The sequence below is a fragment of the Pelophylax lessonae genome, assembly GCF_965119305.1.
Source record: "Pelophylax lessonae genome assembly, chromosome: 1".
Lineage (NCBI taxonomy): Eukaryota > Metazoa > Chordata > Amphibia > Anura > Ranidae > Pelophylax > Pelophylax lessonae.
Window position 1 is genome coordinate 84,395,147 of NC_138768.1, and position 12,858 is coordinate 84,408,004.

At 46.2% G+C, this 12,858-nt stretch overlaps 1 protein-coding gene across 1 annotated transcript in view; it reads left to right on the forward strand.

Annotated features, from left to right (window-relative positions):
- The first annotated feature begins 5,195 nt into the window (after window positions 1-5,195).
- PTGER4 (prostaglandin E receptor 4) overlaps window positions 5,196-12,858 on the forward strand; it is a 34,475-nt gene continuing 26,812 nt past the window's right edge. The window contains exon 1 of the mRNA XM_082244201.1: window positions 5,196-6,068. Coding sequence (XP_082100327.1) covers window positions 5,244-6,068 — 825 coding nt within the window. The 5' untranslated portion in view covers window positions 5,196-5,243. The remainder of the gene's footprint in view (window positions 6,069-12,858) is intronic.

The following is a 12,858-nucleotide window of genomic DNA, read 5'->3' on the forward strand; positions in this document are numbered from 1 at the left end:
AACACGCATTTTAACAGCATTTTAATAGCGTTTATGAGCGTTTTTCAGTGTCCGTGTTTTTGTAAAATTACCAGCTTACATTTAGCTCAGCACTGCATAAAATGCTGATAATGAGCGTTTATGCGTGTTTTTCAGCATTCAGCTTTTTTTTTGGTGGTCAGAAGAACTGCTATTGAATGCGACTTTAGGGCGTACAGATGACAGTTCATAAACTCCCCTGCTGATAAACTTCAAAAAACGTCCATGTGTGCATGGACACATAGTTAGGGGCTGTTAAAAAAAAAGCGTCCAAACTCACAAAATGGTAAGTTTATCAGCTGCAATGTGCATGAGGCCTTAATGAGACACAACTCTGGAGGAAGGAGCACAGGAGGCTCTGCAGCATTGTCAGTCTAAGGGGGGGGGGGGGGAGTGTTAAATGCATTAGATGATTTAGAACAACTAACAAACTGAAGCCAAACTCCGGCTCAGACTTTATAAGCAGTAACAGCAAACAGTTTATTTTCTTTTTTTTTAATTTTTGTAATAAAGGCTTTACATTACTAAATAAAAGCTTATGATTGTAAGCACCCCTGCCAGTGTTAAGTGCTTTGTCTCATACCCGTGAACTGATATATTCTGCTGGAGAGGCTGAGCTTCTGAAAAACAACAAATTTGCTGGCTGGATCACCAGATTAAAATAGAATAAAGAAAGCCCTAAAAAAGAAAACGAATGCAGCCACCACCCAGACCACACCAGCCCGCACACCTGGGTTGCCAGCTCACTCACCATGTGGAGGGCAGGCAGCAGCAGCGGTGGCGGCGGCAGTGGCTTCCCCTCAGTCTCCTGTGTTTCCTCCCTTCTCCTCCTCCTTGGCCAATGGCATGGCTTCTCCTTTCGGCCAATCGGGAAATGGGTCTCAGGACCCGCTTCCTGATTGGCCAGGAGGAGGATCCGTGTGACAATAGCGAATATTCATTCACTATTGTCAGACAACTGGGTGGGCTCAAGGCACAGTGCTCTGCGCCCCGAGCCCAACCTTTTTTGAAGCCTATTAGAGCTCTGGCTCTAATCACGTGCTTCAAAAAAACAAAAAAAAACCCCCATTGGAATCCATGCGTCCGGCGCCCTGCATGTAGATTAGGTGGCTGGAAACTTGGATGGGGGGGGGGGGGGGGCGGCACCGCCACTGAAATATAATGTATCCTTTTATATAAATGATTGTAATCTGATGTGCTCATCCATGTGTGACAACCCTACATCCTTTAAAGTCCTATCCCTATGGGTGGGAGAGATTTTACTCTCTCTTTTCTCTCCTGATGTAATCCAGGTTTTAACCAAAACACACCTAAGATGCAGCATGCAGGATTTTTTTTTTCAAAATTGCAATGCACCGTCCTATAACACAATGCACCGTCCTATAACACAATGCACCGTCCTATAACACAATGCACCGTCCTATAACACAACGCACCGTCCTATAACACAATGCACCGTCCTATAACACAATGCACCGTCCTATAACACAATGCACCGTCCTATAACACAACGCACCGTCCTATAACACAATGCACTGTCCTATAACACAACGCACTGTCCTATAATACAATGCACCATCCTATAACACAATGCACCGTCCTATAACACAATGCACCGTCCTATAACACAATGCACCGTCCTATAACACAATGCACCGTCCTATAACACAACGCACCGTCCTATAACACAATGCACTGTCCTATAACACAACGCACCGTCCTATAACACAATGCACTGTCCTATAACACAACGCACTGTCCTATAATACAATGCACCATCCTATAACACAACGCACCGTCCTATAACACAACGCACTGTCCTATAACACAATGCACCGCCCTATAACACAACGCACCGTCATATAACACAACGCACCGTCCTATAACACAACGCACCGTCCTATAACACAACGCACCGTCCTATAACACAACGCACTGTCCTATAACACAACGCACCGTCCTATAACACAACGCACCGTCCTATAACACAATGCACCGTCCTATAACACAACGCACCGTCCTATAACACAACGCACTGTCCTATAACACAACGCACCGTCCTATAACACAATGCACTGTCCTATAACACAATGCACCGTCCTATAACACAATGCACCGCCCTATAACACAATGCACCGTCCTATAACACAACGCACCGTCCTATAACACAACGCACCGTCCTATAACACAATGCACCGTCCTATAACACAACGCACCGTCCTATAACACAACGCACTGTTCTATAACACAACGCACCGTCCTATAACACAACGCACCGTCATATAACACAACGCACTGTCCTATAACACAACGCACCGTCCTATAACACAACGCACCATACTATAACACAATGCACCGTCCTATAACACAACGCACCGTCCTATAACACAACGCACCGTCCTATAACACAATGCACCGTCCTATAACACAACGCACTGTCCTATAACACAACGCACTGTCCTATAACACAACGCACCGTCCTATAACACAACGCACCGTCATATAACACAACGCACTGTCCTATAACACAACGCACCGTCCTATAACACAACGCACCGCCCTATAACACAACGCACTGTCCTATAACACAACGCACCGTCCTATAACACAACGCACCGTCCTATAACACAACGCACCGTCCTATAACACAATGCACTGTCCTATAACACAATGCACCGTCCTATAACACAATGCACCGTCCTATAACACAACGCACCGTCCTATAACACAATGCACTGTCCTATAACACAATGCACCGTCCTATAACACAATGCACCGTCATATAACACAACGCACTGTCCTATAACACAACGCACCGTCCTATAACACAACGCACCATCATATAACACAACGCACTGTCCTATAACACAACGCACCGTCCTATAACACAACGCACCGTCATATAACACAACGCAGTGTCCTATAACACAATGCACCGTCCTATAACACAATGCACCGCCCTATAACAAAACGCACCATCCTATAACACAACGCACCGTCCTATAACACAATGCACCGTCCTATAACACAATGCACCATCCTATAACACAATGCACCGTCCTATAACACAATGCACCGTCCTATAACACAAAGCACCGTCCTATAACACAATGCACCATCCTATAACACAATGCACCGTCCTATAACACAACGCACCATCCTATAACACAATGCACCGTCCTATAACACAATGCACCGTCCTATAACAAAACGCACCATCCTATAACTCAACGCACCGTCCTATAACACAGTGCACCGTCCTATAACACAGTGCACCATACTATAACACAACGCACCGTCCTATAACACAATGCACTGATGTGTACAGCTTCATATATTATTATAGTAACATTTCCCACCTGCTGTGATATTCCCCTAAAGTGAACCTGTTGCCCTAACTTGTCAGCAGCAAAGGGCTGAATGCATTAAATCATATCAACCAATCAAATTTCCCTTTTCCATTTTAACCAGTACAGTACTTAATCTGATTGGCTGTTGGGAGTCCTGCTTTTTTCTCGTAACTCCAGCTTTACTGAACAGCCCCAAAAAAGATTTTAGAGGAAATGAATAAGAAGTGATTACTATCAATGGAGCCCGGGCTCAGCGTGATTGTTCGCTCTTCTCCACTTCCACTGCTCTGCTTCTGGGAATCCTATCCAGCCCTGTGTATGCGTGCAATATTCATAAACTCAATCACATTTCCTTTTTTACTACTATAGAAGATTACTGATCATGTGGCTCCGTGAAATGGAAAAAACTAATTTACTTTTATTCTACTTGTGTTTATTTTATTTATTTTTTTATTGTATTTATTTGCTTGTTTTTTGCAATACAACTTTCTATACTTTTTTTTTTTTATTAAGTAAACAATAATATTGAAAAAACAAAACTCCCATTGAATCCCATCAAGTGGGATTATTAATCAGTTGTATAATATTTTGGCACTCTCCTAAACAGAGGTGTGGATAGGGTTGGAAAGCAGACACGACCAGAGCCACCCAATTCTCTCAGCTCACACTTCTGCCCCCAGGAGCTCTTCCCAATGACAGCAGCAATCTTCTCTAACCTCATCACTGACATCAGCAGCACCAATCACACCAGGGGGAGGGAGGAGAGCACAGCAAACCTCACCCCTCCCTACAAACTTCACCAGAGGAAACTTAGAGCAAGCAGCTCAGAAGTGTCAGCACTGACAGCGTGGAGGACATGAGCACCACTGACAGTCTGCAACAATGACTGGACTCAGAGCTGCTCTCTGCCTTCCATCATCATTAGTCCTGGCTACCAGCCATATCAAGTCCTGCCAGTCTGAGAAGTCCTCATCTCATCAGTGCCAGTCTGAGAAGTTCTGATCTCACCAGTGCTAATTTGAGAAGTCCTGATCTCTTTACAAGTCTGAAAAGTCCTGATCTCCTTACCTGTACTGGTCTGAGAAGTTCTGATCTAGCCAGTGCAACTCTGAGAAGTCCTGATTTCCTTACCTGTACCAGTCTGAGAAGTTCTGATTTCACCAGTTCCAGTTTTGAGGATCTTGATCTTACCAGTGCCAGTCTGAGAAGTCCTGATTTCCTTACCTGTACTAGTCTGAGAAGTTCTGATCTCGCCAGTGCAACTCTGAGAAGTCCTGATTTCCTTACCTGTACAAGTCTGAGAAGTTTTGATTTCACCAGTGCCAGTTTTGAGGATCTTGATCTTACCAGTGCCAGTCTGAGAAGTCCTGATCTCCTCACCTGCACCAGTTTTAGAAGTATTGATCTCAACTGAGCAAACCTAAGAAGTGCTGATCTCCTCGCCTGTACCAGTCATACAAGTTCTTATCTCACCTGTACCAGTCTTACAAGTCCTGATCTCACCTGTACAGGTCCTACAAGTCCTGATCTCCTCGCCTGTACCAGTCTGAGAAGTCCTGTGTCAGTTTGGGAAACATTGATCTCTTCAACTGTGCCAGCCAGTAAAAAGTTGTGATTTCCTACCCTGTGCCAGTTGTAAAAGTCCTCATCCTCCCACCTGCACAAGTCTTGGAGGTCCTCATCTTCTCAACTGTGCCAATCCTGGATTCCACCAACTGCTCTCACCAGGTCCCACCTTTGCAGCCCCTGTCTAAGGACTGAGCTACAAGAGGAGGACATACCTGGAGTTAAACCCTGAGGACTTACCTGCCCACACCTAGGACAGTGTTTTATTATTTTTGTTGTGTTGTGTATGATGCCAAGCCTCCAGATCTGATGATGATGACCCCAGAGAATATGACCTTCCCTCTGAACATGACCCTCCTGAACAGCACCGGGGGCCCGGTAAGTGGGCGCCCCCCGACCATCCCGGCCGTCATGTTCATCTTCGGGGTGGTGGGGAACCTGATCGCCATCATCGTCCTTTGTAAGTCCCGCAAGGAGCAGAAGGAGAGCACCTTCTACACCCTGGTGTGCGGGCTGGCAGTCACCGACCTGCTGGGCACCTGTCTGATCAGCCCGGTCACCATCGCCACCTACCTGCAGAACAAGTGGCCGGGCGGGCAGGCGCTGTGCGAATACAGCTCGTTCATTCTCTTATTCTTCGGGCTGGCCGGACTCAGCATCATCTGTGCCATGTCCATCGAGCGCTACCTGGCCATCAACCATGCCTACTTCTACAACCATTATGTGGATAAGAAGCTGGCCGGCCTCACCCTGTGTGCCATCTATGTCTCTAATGTCCTCTTCTGTGCCCTGCCCAGCATGGGCATGGGGAAGAGCGCCCTGCAGTACCCCTGGACATGGTGCTTCTTAGACCTCCGTACCAACGTCTCCATCTATGCCGCTTATTCCTACATGTATGCCGGCTTCAACTCCTTCCTCATCCTGGTCACCGTCATCTGCAACGTGCTGGTCTGTGTGGCCCTCATCAGGATGCACCGACAGTTCGTCAGGAGGACCTCCCTGGGCACCGACACCCGAATCTCCGACTTCAGGAGGCGGAGGAGCTTCAGGAGGATCGCCGGGGCTGAGATCCAGATGGTCATCGTCCTCATAGGGACCTCCTTGGTGGTTCTCATCTGCTCAACCCCTCTAGTGGTGAGTCCCGGGAAGTGCCTGGCTCCGTGTCTGTGTGTCTGTGCGGGACTGGAGAGTCCAGCATGTCAGGGGAGAAGAAGGGGGTATTGCAGAACTGGAAAGTAAAGCGTGTCAGTGGAGAAGAAGGGTGTAATGCAGAATTTGAGAAGTCCAGCATGTCAAGGGAAAAGAAGGGATTATTGCAGAACTGCAGAGACCAGCATGTCAGGGAAGGAGAAGGGGGTTATTGTTAAACTAGAAAGCCCAGCATGCCAGGGTACGGAAATGGGCTATTATAGCTGCAGAACTGGAGAGTCCAGCATGTCAAGGGAGAAGAAGGGGGTATTGTAGAACTGGGGAGTTCAGAGTTCAGCATGTCAGGGGAGAAGAAGGGATTATTGCAGAACTGGAAAGTAAAGCATGTCAGGGGAGAAGAAAGGGGTATTGCAGAACTGGAGAGACCAGCATGTCAGGGGAGAAGAAGGGAGTATTGCAGAACTAGAGAGTCCAGCATGTCAAGGGAGAAGAAGGGGTATTGCAGAACTGGAAAGTAAAGCATGTCAGGGGAGAAGAAGGGGGTATTGCAGAACTGGAGAGTTCAGCATGTCAGGGGAGAAGAAGGGGGTATTGCAGAACTGGAGAGTTCAGCATGTCAGGGGAGAAGAAGGGAGTATTGCAGAACTAGAAAGTCCAGCATGTCAAGGGAGAAGAAGGGGTATTGCAGAACTGGAAAGTAAAGCATGTCAGGGGAGAAGAAGGGGGTATTGCAGAACTGGAGACTCCAGCATGTCAGGGGAGAAGAAGGGGGTATTGCAGAACTGCAGAGTCCAGCATGTCAAGGGAGAAGAAGGGGGTATTGCAGAACAGTAGAGTCCAGCATGTCAGGGGAGAAGAAGGGAGTATTGCAGAACTGGAGAGTCCAGCATGTCAGGGGAGAAGAAGGGAGTATTGCAGAACTGCAGAGTCCAGCATGTCAGGGGAGAAGAAGGGAGTATTGCAGAACTGGAGAGTCCAGCATGTCAGGGGAGAAGAAGGGGGTATTGCAGAACTGGAGAGACCAGCATGTCAGGGGAGAAGAAAGGAGTATTGCAGAACTGCAGAGTCCAGCATGTCAAGGGAGAAGAACGGGGTATTGCAGAACTGGAGAGTCCAACATGTCAGGGGAGGAGAAGGGGGTATTGCAGAACTGGAGAGTCCAGCATGTTAGGGGAGAAGAAGGGGGTATTGCAGAACTGGAGAGTCCAGCATGTCAGGGGAGAAGAAGGGAGTATTGTAGAACTGGAGAGTTCAGCATGTCAGGGGAGAAGAAGGGGGTATTGCAGAACTAGAGAGTCCAGCATGTCAGGGGAGAAGAAAGGAGTATTGCAGAACTGGAGAGTCCAGCATGTCAGGGGAGAAGAAGAGAGTATTGCAGAACTGCAGAGTCCAGCATGTCAAGGGAGAAGAAGGGAGTATTGCAGAACTGGAGAGTCCAGCATGTCAGGGGAGAAGAAGAGAGTATTGCAGAACTGCAGAGTCCAGCATGTCAAGGGAGAAGAAGGGAGTATTGCAGAACTGGAGAGTTCAGCATGTCAGGGGAGAAGAAGGGGGTATTGCAGAACTGGAGAGTTCAGCATGTCAGGGGAGAAGAAGGGGGAATTACAGAACTGGAGAGTCCAGCATGTCAGGGGAGAAGAAGGGAGTATTGCAGAACTAGAAAGTCCAGCATGTCAAGGGAGAAGAAGGGGTATTGCAGAACTGGAAAGTAAAGCATGTCAGGGGAGAAGAAGGGGGTATTGCAGAACTGGAGACTCCAGCATGTCAGGGGAGAAGAAGGGGGTATTGCAGAACTGCAGAGTCCAGCATGTCAAGGGAGAAGAAGGGGGTATTGCAGAACAGTAGAGTCCAGCATGTCAGGGGAGAAGAAGGGAGTATTGCAGAACTGGAGAGTCCAGCATGTCAGGGGAGAAGAAGGGAGTATTGCAGAACTGCAGAGTCCAGCATGTCAGGGGAGAAGAAGGGAGTATTGCAGAACTGGAGAGTCCAGCATGTCAGGGGAGAAGAAGGGGGTATTGCAGAACTGGAGAGACCAGCATGTCAGGGGAGAAGAAAGGAGTATTGCAGAACTGCAGAGTCCAGCATGTCAAGGGAGAAGAACGGGGTATTGCAGAACTGGAGAGTCCAACATGTCAGGGGAGGAGAAGGGGGTATTGCAGAACTGGAGAGTCCAGCATGTTAGGGGAGAAGAAGGGGGTATTGCAGAACTGGAGAGTCCAGCATGTCAGGGGAGAAGAAGGGAGTATTGTAGAACTGGAGAGTTCAGCATGTCAGGGGAGAAGAAGGGGGTATTGCAGAACTAGAGAGTCCAGCATGTCAGGGGAGAAGAAAGGAGTATTGCAGAACTGGAGAGTCCAGCATGTCAGGGGAGAAGAAGAGAGTATTGCAGAACTGCAGAGTCCAGCATGTCAAGGGAGAAGAAGGGAGTATTGCAGAACTGGAGAGTCCAGCATGTCAGGGGAGAAGAAGAGAGTATTGCAGAACTGCAGAGTCCAGCATGTCAAGGGAGAAGAAGGGAGTATTGCAGAACTGGAGAGTTCAGCATGTCAGGGGAGAAGAAGGGGGTATTGCAGAACTGGAGAGTTCAGCATGTCAGGGGAGAAGAAGGGGGAATTACAGAACTGGAGAGTCCAGCATGTCAGGGGAGAAGAAGGGAGTATTGCAGAACTAGAAAGTCCAGCATGTCAAGGGAGAAGAAGGGGTATTGCAGAACTGGAAAGTAAAGCATGTCAGGGGAGAAGAAGGGGGTATTGCAGAACTGGAGACTCCAGCATGTCAGGGGAGAAGAAGGGGGTATTGCAGAACTGCAGAGTCCAGCATGTCAAGGGAGAAGAAGGGGGTATTGCAGAACAGTAGAGTCCAGCATGTCAGGGGAGAAGAAGGGAGTATTGCAGAACTGGAGAGTCCAGCATGTCAGGGGAGAAGAAGGGAGTATTGCAGAACTGCAGAGTCCAGCATGTCAGGGGAGAAGAAGGGAGTATTGCAGAACTGGAGAGTCCAGCATGTCAGGGGAGAAGAAGGGGGTATTGCAGAACTGGAGAGACCAGCATGTCAGGGGAGAAGAAAGGAGTATTGCAGAACTGCAGAGTCCAGCATGTCAGGGGAGAAGAAGGGGGTATTGCAGAACTGCAGAGTCCAGCATGTCAAGGGAGAAGAACGGGGTATTGCAGAACTGGAGAGTCCAACATGTCAGGGGAGGAGAAGGGGGTATTGCAGAACTGGAGAGTCCAGCATGTTAGGGGAGAAGAAGGGGGTATTGCAGAACTGGAGAGTCCAGCATGTCAGGGGAGAAGAAGGGAGTATTGCAGAACTGGAGAGTCCAGCATGTTAGGGGAGAAGAAGGGGGTATTGCAGAACTGGAGAGTCCAGCATGTCAGGGGAGAAGAAGGGGGTATTGCAGAACTGCAGAGTCCAGCATGTCAGGGGAGAAGAAGGGGGTATTCCAGAACTGGAGAGACCAGTATGTCAGGGGAGAAGAAGGGGGTATTGCAGAACTGGAGAGTCCAGCATGTCAGTATAGGAGAAGAGGCAGGAGGCTATAGTAGCTGCAGACCAAGAGAGTCCAGCATATCAGGGAAGGAGAAGGGGAATATTGTTAAACTAGAAAGTCCAACATGCCAGGGTAAGGGAAATGGGCTATTGTAGCTGCAGAACTGGAGAGCCCAGTATGCTAGGGCAGAAGAAGAAGCAGGAGGGTATTGTAGTTGCAGAACTATAAAGCCCAGAATGCCAGGGAAGAGAGGATGGCTACTGTAGCTTTTGAACTAAAGAGCACAGCATGCCAGGGCAGGAGAAGGTGAGGTTTGTAGTAGCATAATTAGAGAGTGCAGACCAGCATGCCAGGGCAAGAGAAGGTGATTATAATATCTGTAGAACAAGAGATCCCAGCATGCTAAGGCATGATAAGCTGGCTGCTGTAGCTGTAGAGTTAGAGATCCCAAAGTGCTAGGGCAGCACAGGATGGCTCTTGTAGCTTCAGAACAGCTAGGGAGCCAAGATTAACTGCCACTGAAATCAACACTGGCATTGTGTGCTAACTAAAGAAGAAATGCAGGATCCAGCAGGTTATGGCAGGATAGGCTCCCATTTTAAGCCAGAATTTACATTTTAGTTACAATAATATAATTGAATATATTCAGTAGGGGATGGATATGTGTTCTTTGCTTGCCTTTCCCGATTGCTGTCTGTGAGTAGTTCTGCAAGTCCCAGCAGGTTATGGCAGGATTGGCTGGTACTTGCAATCTTAGAAAACCCACCACTAAACTGAATACTGAATTTTTTTTTTCCAAATAAAATATTTTAAATGAATATGTTCAGCAGCATTAGCATGTCTTCCCTAATAGCTTTCTGTAGAACCACACAACCCAGCAAGTTATGGCATGGCAGGATTCTAAGTATCTGAAAAAGTCCAGTCAGTCACTGAGCTCAACTCTGACAATGGAAATCCGACATTGAGTTTTACAAATGGCATGTTATGTGCTCTCTAATCTTATTCTGTAAATGAATGAGTAGAACTACAGGTTCCAGCAGGACAAGCAGCAGGATAGCACATGTTACTAAAGAGCTTATAGGAGGAAGGCAAGATCACCATTTACTGAGCTTAGCTCTGACATTGTAATTCCAATGTTGATTCATTTATGGTGGGTTTTAGGAATGGCATGCCATGTGCTCTGTGTTTGTGTGTCCTGATTGCTATGATTAGTAGAATTACAGATCCCACATGTTGCTGCAGAACTGCTAAGGAGCAAAAGAGGACCTATCAATAAGCTTGGACCCTTGGAGCTGACATGGTCATGTTGATTCTATATGTTGCGTTTCACGAATAGCATGCCATGTGCTTTTTCCTCCCTTAGGCTCGTACACACAATCAGAAAATTGTACTTTATTTTACTGTATTGTACAATAATCTGATACACACCTTTCAAGAGCCGATCAAGACAGTTCATGCAAATTTATCCGAAGGGACAAACACAAGATGTCTTCTCCTATGATACCAGATCGTATTATTTTTGTTTAATCAGTACAATTTTCGTCAGAAAATACAATACAAATATAATATAACACATTATGTACATCACTTCCAAATTTTTATTCTGTTGTACAAGAATCTTCGTAACTTTAGTTATCTCTTCATTTTTGATATGAGACTAGCATGCAAAAAGAAAAAAAAAATGGACAATCATTCGTCCGCTAATCTCATTGTGTGTACCAGGCTTTAGAGTAGACCTACAGATCAGAGCAGTTTATGGCAGCGCAGGCTGGTGCATGATGTTGCAAAACAACACGAGATCTAATGACCTATCAGTAATATAAATTTTGGGTCTGATTTATTAAGGTGTGAAAGGAGATGAAACTAGACCTAATCTGTATCAATTAAACCTTCGTCAGTCTTCCAATGCTGTGTGGAGGAGTAATACATTTGCATTGAATACCCATTTGCCTTCCCTCAATTTTTTAATTGGTAAATCAGGTCCATCTTTGCTTCTCTAGTCATTAGGATCCTTTAATTCCAGTATTCATCCTCTGCTGAGTTTGATAAAAAGCATTCTATGTACTGTGCTCGCACACTTGTGTAGGACTCTTGTAGGACAGCAAGTCCCAGCATGCTAAGGTAGGACAGGTTAGCAATGTAAGGCTTCATATACACGGGACGTTTGAAAACCTCTCCTGAATGCTGGAACTTGACAGCAAGTAACTGACAGTTAAAAATGTCAGTTTTGCCGCGTTTATGCGTCTTTAGCAGTGTTTGCGTTTAGAAGCGTTTTTACATTGTAAAATGGTCAGAAATGTATCCCCATTGAAAACACCTATAAACGAAACGCTTATAAACGCGAGTTACCGCCTTTAGACGCTTTTGCATGCTGTTACAATCATTTGGCGTTTCAGATGCCAATAAACATCCGTCCTGAACGCAATTTTTTTGCTTTCAAAAAAATGGCACTAAACTCAACTGCCTCTAAACTACTATAAATGACTTGGCTTACATGGTCAGATAAGATAACTTAGAGGAGAGTTCAGGGGCTGCTGAAACAAATGCCCAATGCCCTGTTCCTAAACATCCGTTTATCAGCAGCCGTGTACATGACATCTAACTGGCACAACTCCTAGGTAGTTTAGGTGCTGGCATTGATTTTCAGTATTCCAATATGTACCCTGCATGCTGGATTTCAGTATTCTAATATGTACCCTGCATGCTGGATTTCAGTATTCTAATATGTACCCTGCATGCTGGATTACAGTATTCTAATATGTACCCTGCATGCTGGATTACAGTATTCTAATATGTACCCTGCATGCTGGATTACAGTATTCTAATATGTACCCTGCATGCTGGATTTCAATATTCTAATATGTACCCTGCATGTTGGATTTCAATATTCTAATATGTACCCTGCATGCTGGATTACAGTATTCCAATATGTACCCTGCATGCTGGATTTCAGTATTCTAATATGTACCCTGCATGCTGGATTTCTATTCCAATATGTACCCTGCATGCTGGATTACAGTATTCCAATATGTACCCTGCATGCTGGATTACAGTATTCTAATATGTACCCTGCATGCTGGATTTCAATATTCTTATATGTACCCTGCATGCTGGATTTCAGTATTCTTATATGTACCCTGCATGCTGGATTTCTATTCCAATATGTACCCTGCATGCTGGATTTCAGTATTCTAATATGTACCCTGAATGCTGGATTTCAGTATTCTAATATGTACCCTGCATGCTGGATTTCAGTATTCTAATATGTACCCTGAATGCTGGATT